Source organism: Gavia stellata, chromosome 28 (genome assembly GCF_030936135.1).
Source record: "Gavia stellata isolate bGavSte3 chromosome 28, bGavSte3.hap2, whole genome shotgun sequence".
In the NCBI taxonomy this organism is placed as follows: Eukaryota; Metazoa; Chordata; class Aves; order Gaviiformes; family Gaviidae; genus Gavia; species Gavia stellata.
The window spans coordinates 3,372,539-3,379,378 of record NC_082621.1 but is presented as its reverse complement, the minus strand read 5'-3'; the positions used below and the strand labels follow the sequence as shown (position 1 = coordinate 3,379,378).

The following is a 6,840-nucleotide window of genomic DNA, read 5'->3' as shown; positions in this document are numbered from 1 at the left end:
CCCCCGCCAGCCCCCCCAGCCCTCCTCCTCCTCGCTCAGCCCCCCGCGGCCCTGGGGGGGGGGGAGAGGAAGGAAGGGGGGACCCACTGCCCCAGCGAAGAGGGTTGGGCTGGATTTGGGGGGGGGGGGCTGTGCTGTGCACCCCTGGTGAAGGGGACTTTGACGTGTGTCCCCTCCCCAAATGGGGGGGAGCAATGGGGACATGTGGGGGGCACTCAGTGCATGCCAGCCCAGGGTGCCCCCCCAAAAAGAAGAGTTTGGGGGGGGCACACGGACATTGTGGCTGGGTGAGGGAGGGCACAGATGCACTGAAATTTGGGGGGGGGTGTGTGTCGTGCTCACCCCGGGCTGCACCAGACCACGACACGCGTGTGCCACAGCGCGTGCCATGGCGTGCCACGGCACAAGTCCCCCCGCACCCACAGCGGGTGCCCCCCACATGCCACCCCCAGCACCCACTGTGCAAAAGGGAACCCGGGGGGGGGGCCACCAGCAGCACATACATGTGCCCCATGGCAAGGGGGGGGACACAGAGCATACCCACCCCCTGCCACCCTCACCTCTCCCACGCCACCGTCCCGGTGGGCACGAGCGAGACCCCGGCAGCGGCGGGGGGGCTGCGCAGGCAGCAGGATGAGGCCTCAATGGTGCCTTTCTCTTCGCCTGCCCCGGCCCGTCAATGGCTCCCCTTGTTCCTCCCGGGCCCCCATGTTTTCCTAACCCCCACCCTGGCGCCTGCCCCACACGAGAAGGGGGGGGCACCGTGAATGAGGCTCTTTCTTTGGAGGCGAGGGGCTGGGCTGGGGGGACCCCCTGGTGTGGGGTGGGGAGGGGTTATGGGGGTGCTGAGCGGGATACCCGGGTCTGTGCGGTGGAAGAGGCGAGCGGCCGGAGCAGCCGGGGGCTCCGGGCAAGATCCTGCGGGATGCAGGCACCCAGGTGAGTCAGGGGACATTGGGGTGCCATCGCGGGTCCCCGGGGCTGTGTGCCCCCCCGGTCCTTGTCCCTGTCCCCCTCCCCAACCCACCCTCCGCAAGCCCCTTCCCCTCCGTGGGGCTGGGTGGCAGGGTGCAAGTCTTTGGTGGGGGTCACAGATGGAGCGGGTGCAAACGGGGCACCCAGATGGAGCAAAGCAGCTGAAGAGGGGGGCAGAGGGGGGCAGGACCCCCCCAAGCAGAAGGGACAGACCAGCAACCCCCCCAGCGGGACCCCAGCCCCACGGCACTCAGCATCCCCCCAGCCCCACGGCGCAATCCAGCTTTGGGGCTGGCTGGGGCAAAGAACTGGCAAACTCAAGGCACTGTTTGCAACCAGAAGGAGCCCAGCAGCAGGCTGCACCCCAAAACCTCCCCCAACCCACCCCCCCCAAGACCACCACAGCCCCCAGGGCCAGGCTGGGATGCTTGCAGGGGGCCAAAAATAAAGCAGAAAAGCCACATCTCATCACTAAACAACCACTTTATCCACCAAAAACCCACCCCGCAGCCCCCATCCCGCAGCAGGGACCTTGGCAGGGTCACCCCCGGGGAGGTGACAGCAACAGGGCCACCCACATTACCTGGAAAATGGGAAGAAAACAGCTTATCCCCCCCAAAAAAAAGAGCTATGATGCTCCCACAGCTCTTATTTAAGGGTTTTATCAGGGCAGGTGGGACAGATGAGGTTGGAGGGGAAGGGAATAGGATGCAGGTGTCCTGTGTTGCCCCACTGATGCATACGGATGCTGGTGACCCCCCCCCCAAATATTGGTAGCCCCCCCAAAACACTCCAGGCAATCGCCCGGCAGCGGGCAGAGCCCAGCCGGACGGGCAGTCGCCCGTCCGGCTGGGCTCTGCCCGCTGCCGGGCTTTTATCCCCTGCAAAGTCCCCCCAAAAGCATCATGAGACCCCTTTGTCCATCCCCATCCCTGGGATAGTGTCCCTGTCCCCCCCTCCACGCCACACCCGGCATCATCCCGGTGTCACCCAGGTACTCAGCACCCCGGCTCACTGCGGGAGGAGGGGGACGCGGGCACCATCCGGGGGACCGGGCATGGGGTTGATGCGTTGTCCCGTGCGGACGTTGAACATGGGAAGGGTGGAAAGGGGCCGTGGGACATCCCGGCTGCCGGCCATGTGCCTCAGCTCCTCGGTGTCACCGTGGATGGTGGTGTGGTGGAGCAGCTGGATGCTGAGGGGAGAGGACAACTGGGTGCTGCGCCCCGCATTCCCACCCGCAGCCTTTCGGGGAGGGGCTTGGGGGGGTCTGTCCCCCCCATTATTAGGATTTGACCCCCATCATTGGGGTCTGCCCTTCATCATTGGGGTCTGACCACCCATCATTTGGATCTGCACCCCATCATTGGGGTCTGCCCTCCATCACTGGGGTCTGACCACCCATCATTTGGATCTGCACCCCATCATTGGGGTCTGCCCTCCATCATTGGGGTCTACCCACCCATCATTTGGATCTGCACCCCATCATTGGGGTCTGCCCTCCATCACTAGGGTCTGCACACCCATCACTGGGGCTTGTCCCCCATTATGGGGGTCTGCCCACCCATCATTTGGATCTGCACCCCGTTATTAGGGTTCATCCCCCATCACTGCCATCTGCCCACCCATCACGGGGGTCTGCACCCCATCATTGGGGTCTGCCCTCCATCACTGGGCTTTGACCACCATTATTGGGGTCTGCCCTCCTATCATGGGTGTCTGCCCACCCTTTTTTGGGGTCTGCTCCCCATTATTGAGGTCTGCCCTCTATCATTGGGGTCTGTCCCCCATCATCGGGGTCTGCCCCCCATCATCGGGGTCCTCCTTGCTGGTGTTGAGTCCAACCGAGGCCATTGGAGAAGTAAAACAGCTCTTGTGCTCCAGCCCGCGTCTGTGGGGGGTTATTGGGGGGCGCCGAGATGTGGGGAGGGGGGGGGGGGGCTGGGGGGGGCCCTTTGGGGAGACCTTTAGGCTCCACCACCCCTATAACATCCCCCAGACAGCCCACCGCTCCCCGTCCCCCCCTCCTCCCCATCCCCGCTGGCCGTCCCCCCGCTTGGCCACAAGAAAGCCGCCCCGGAGCAGCCCCCCAGCACCCACAGCGCTCAGCCCGGGAGCGGGGACTTACTCAGACGTCGCCAAGTCCCGTTTTTGCCTACAAAACAGAGGAAAAAGGGGGGAAAAAAAAAAAATGATGATGAAAAGGGCTCTCACCACCCCCAGGTTGTCCCGGGGCCACGATGGCCGGGGAAGGGGCACCCAGCCCGGGGCGCCCGTGCCCTGGCTGGGGTGGGGGGACCCCCAGCCTGTGCGTGCCCCCCCCAACTCACACTCCCTCCCTGCGGCAGCACATGAGGTGGCCCAGGAGCAGGCAGAGCAGCACGGCCACCGCCAGCGGCACCAGCAGCGTCACCAGGTACCCGGGCAGCAGGTCCCGGGGGGTCACCTCGGTGGGGGTCTGGAAATCCCCATCCTCCTCCAGCACCCCGGGACCCCACGTCGGCTCCGGCACCGTGGGGCTGGGCCAGACCTGCAGCTGCAATGGGGTGATGGTTAGGGAGAGCGGGGGGTCCCCATAGGGGTTGGGGCATGGGGTGGGGGGCCGGAACGTGGGTCTCACCAGGGTGAGGTTGCACCAGCGGATGGTGAAGTGGGGGGCGAAGGTGTCGTAGCAGGAGGCGAGGGGCTGCTGGCCCAGGCTGCAGTGGAAGCGGCTCTGCGGCGAGGCGGCCGACGCCAGGCACGGTGAGAAGGCGCCCCGGGAGCCCACCTTCACGTACACCCTACCGGGACGGGGAGGGGACCAGCTGGAGGTGGCCCCCCCAAAACCCCACGCATGGAGGCTGGGAGTCTGCCCGGGAACAACCCCAGCACCCCAGACCACCCCGGCTCTGCCCGTACCCCTCCTTGCGCCCCTCGATGGGCAGCGGGACACGGCCACCCCGGTCCAGGGCGGAGGTGACATTGATGACATGGAGGTCGTCCCGCTCCCAGACACCGGCCGTGGCCTGGAGGAAGATCTCCCGCGCGGCCGCCGGCAGCAGCTCCTCCACGTTCCTGTTGCCCACCAGGAACTCGCCCTGGTATGGCGGCTCCCCACCTGTGGGGGACACGTGGCACCCGTGGGGACACCCCGTGCCTGTCCCAGGGGGGCTCCGGGACAGCACGGGGCATTTTGGGGGTGCACAGCCCTTACCTGAAGCGGGGACGACGGTGATGACCAGGCGCTGCGCCACCGTCTCGTAGGTGTGCCGGTTGTACGCCAGCACCTGCAAGCCAAGAAGAGACCCCCCCCAAAGATGCCAGCCCCCCTGCCACCGCCATGCCACACCCTGGCACAGGGCTGTGAGGGTGGGCACCTACCTCGATGGCGTGGGTGCCCACCTCGGTGGCCGTGGGGCTACCGTAGAGGTAGCCCGGCTGGTGGGGGTCGCGCTGGATGTACCGCAGCCACCGCGGCAGGTCGGGGTGGTCCTGGAGGTGGGCTTGGAAGGTGATGGGGGCGGCTGCTGGGCACCGGGACACACGGACGGGTGGGGACGGACACAGACATGGGGACACGCATGGCACCAGGCTGTGCCATGGACAGACCCCCGCCCTGCAAGCCCTTCCCCTATCCAACTGGTCCCACCAAGGAAGCACAACTGGTCCCTGCACCGGCTGTGCCCCCGGGGGGTCCCACTCCCCTTTTTGAGCTGAATGACCCAAAATGGAGGTGACCCCCAGTGCCGCAGCGGTGGGGGACGAGGGGACGCTGCTCCCGGGTGGGATTAACAGTGCGATGGGGCGGTGCGCGGGGGTCCCCAAATGGGTGGAGGGGTGGGGATGGAGGGATGGAAGGATGGAGGGATGGAGGGTGGGGTGGATGGAGGGATGGAGGGATGGAGGGAAGGAGGGTAGGATGGATGGAGGGATGGAAGGATGGAGGGATGGAGGGTGGGATGGATGGAGGGATGGAAGGATGGAGGGATGGAAGGATGGAGGGATGGAGGGATGGAAGGATGGAGGGATGGAGTGTGGGATGGATGGAGGGATGGAAGGATGGAGGGATGGAGGGTGGGATGGATGGAGGGATGGAAGGATGGAGGGATGGAAGGATGGAGGGATGGAGGGATGGAAGGATGGAGGGATGGAGGGTGGGATGGATGGAGGGATGGAAGGATGGAGGGATGGAAGGATGGAGGGATGGAGGGTGGGGTGGATGGAGGGATGGAAGGATGGAGGGATCGAAGGATCGAGGGATGGAGGGTGGGGTGGATGGAGGGATGGAAGGATGGAGGGATGGGGGGATGGAGGGATGGAGGTGGACAGGACCGGATGGAGGGAGGGAGGCCCAGCGGGGGCCATGCCTGGTGGGGAGCAGGCTTTAGCCAGTGCCCCCCATTAACAGTCCCAGCCCCCCCCAACCCCGGCACTGCAGGACACCCCCTTGTCCCCACTCCCCTTGGCCGGGCCCTCACCGCCATCATCCTCGCGCCCAGTGAGGAAGGCCTCCTGGAACAGCTCCCGCTCCAGCTTGTGGACGAAGATGGCTCCAGTCTCGGAGGAGACGGGGTGGTCAGGGAGGACGCGGTGGTTGGGGAGGGTGGCCCGGGACCCCCCCAGGGCCACAGCTGCAGCCAAGCACAGGGCTAGAGCCGGGACTGGCGAACATGGCTCCTCCCTGCCTCAGTTTCCCCATTCCCCAGAGATCCTGGGATGACCCACAGGCGCCCACAGACCCCCCCCGGGACACCCGGCTTGGGCAGAAACGCGTCCCTGCGGTGCCAGGCGCCCCGGGACAGTGGGGTGGGCTATGTTTAGGAGGGGATGGGGATGGGGATGGACACAGGGACAGGGACAGGGATGGGGACGGCACCTTCCCTTGCCCTGGACCCGGCACGGAGAGGTCCCACTCGGTCCCCGCCCCGTCCCAAACCCAGCGGGCACCAGGGACAGGGTGGCTTTATTTAGCTGTCACGTCGCAGCCACGTCCCCCCCCCCGTCCCCTCCTACCAGCACCCCCTGTCCCTGCCCTGCTCTGGGGGTCCCCCCATCCCCTCCCCGCTGGGGGTATCCCTGACCCGGCCGTGTCCCCCCCGGAGGGTGACAGGGCTGCCACTCGCCTGCCAGCACCCAGAGCCGGAGCAGATCGGGGGCCTCCATCTTCGCCACCGCCCGGGAGCGGGGCCAGGGCTGATTGACGGAGGCAGCGGGGCTGGCCTGGCTGGGGGGGCCCGCCTGGGGGGGTCCCCCCGGGGACATGGGGGGGACCCCGCCACGGCCACCTCCTGCCACCAAGGCCCCGTGGCACCCAGGCCCTCTGGCACGCGGGGAGGAGCGGGGCTGCCCAGGGTGCACCCGTGTCCCCTGGGGGGGTCCGGTGGGGTGTCCGTCCTGGTGCCCCCACTCATGGGTGGGCTTGTCCTGGTGCCACCCCACTCGTGGGTGGTGGGACGGCATCTGGGGCACGGGACGGGGCACAGTGGGGCACGGAGGGGTGGGGGGACACTTGGGGACAGCAGGCAGCCTGCCAGCACCGCTGCCCCGCACACGCGTGTGCCCTTGGGTGGCAGCGAGACAGGAGCACGCGTGTGGACATGCGTGTGCGTGCACGGGGGGGTGCAGGGGGACGGTGTCCCTTGGCGGGACGAAGCGGAGGGTGCTGGGATACTGGAGGGCTGGCGATGGCGGGGGGCCAGGCCCTGTGGTGGGGTTCGGGAGGGGGGGCGGGATGGCGGCGGCGGAAGGGGAAGGGGGTGGCCGTGGGGTGGCCGTCACGCCGCGTCACGTCACGTCACGTCTCGTCACGCCGCGTCACGCACAAAGGGCCGGGAGGCTGTGTTCCGAGACGTGGGGCATCTGCAGGGTCCTGGCGCCCGCGCG

General features: G+C 67.3%; 1 protein-coding gene across 1 annotated transcript; it reads right to left on the bottom strand.

Moving 5' to 3' along the window:
- Positions 1-1,883: 1,883 nt before the first annotated feature.
- SGCA (sarcoglycan alpha) lies at positions 1,884-6,120 on the bottom strand. Its single transcript, XM_059830409.1, has 9 exons — positions 6,081-6,120; positions 5,436-5,588; positions 4,339-4,484; positions 4,172-4,244; positions 3,877-4,075; positions 3,596-3,758; positions 3,306-3,511; positions 3,104-3,130; positions 1,884-2,170 (listed from the first exon to the last, which is right to left on the bottom strand). The coding sequence occupies exons 1-9, from the start codon at positions 6,118-6,120 to the stop codon at positions 1,987-1,989; spliced, it is 1,191 nt and encodes a 396-aa protein (XP_059686392.1). The 3' UTR covers positions 1,884-1,986.
- Positions 6,121-6,840: the final 720 nt, after the last annotated feature.

Excerpts from the sequence above, each read along its gene's own strand:
- SGCA (XM_059830409.1), bottom strand. The coding sequence starts at position 6,120 with ATGGAGGCCCCCGATCTGCTCCGGCTCTGGGTGCTGGCAG. Across the intron at positions 5,589-6,080 it reads CCGGCTCTGGGTGCTGGCAG|CTGTGGCCCTGGGGGGGTCC; the intron begins GCGAGTGGCAGC and ends GCTTGGCTGCAG. Across the intron at positions 3,759-3,876 it reads ATCGAGGGGCGCAAGGAGGG|GGTGTACGTGAAGGTGGGCT; the intron begins GTACGGGCAGAG and ends CCGTCCCGGTAG.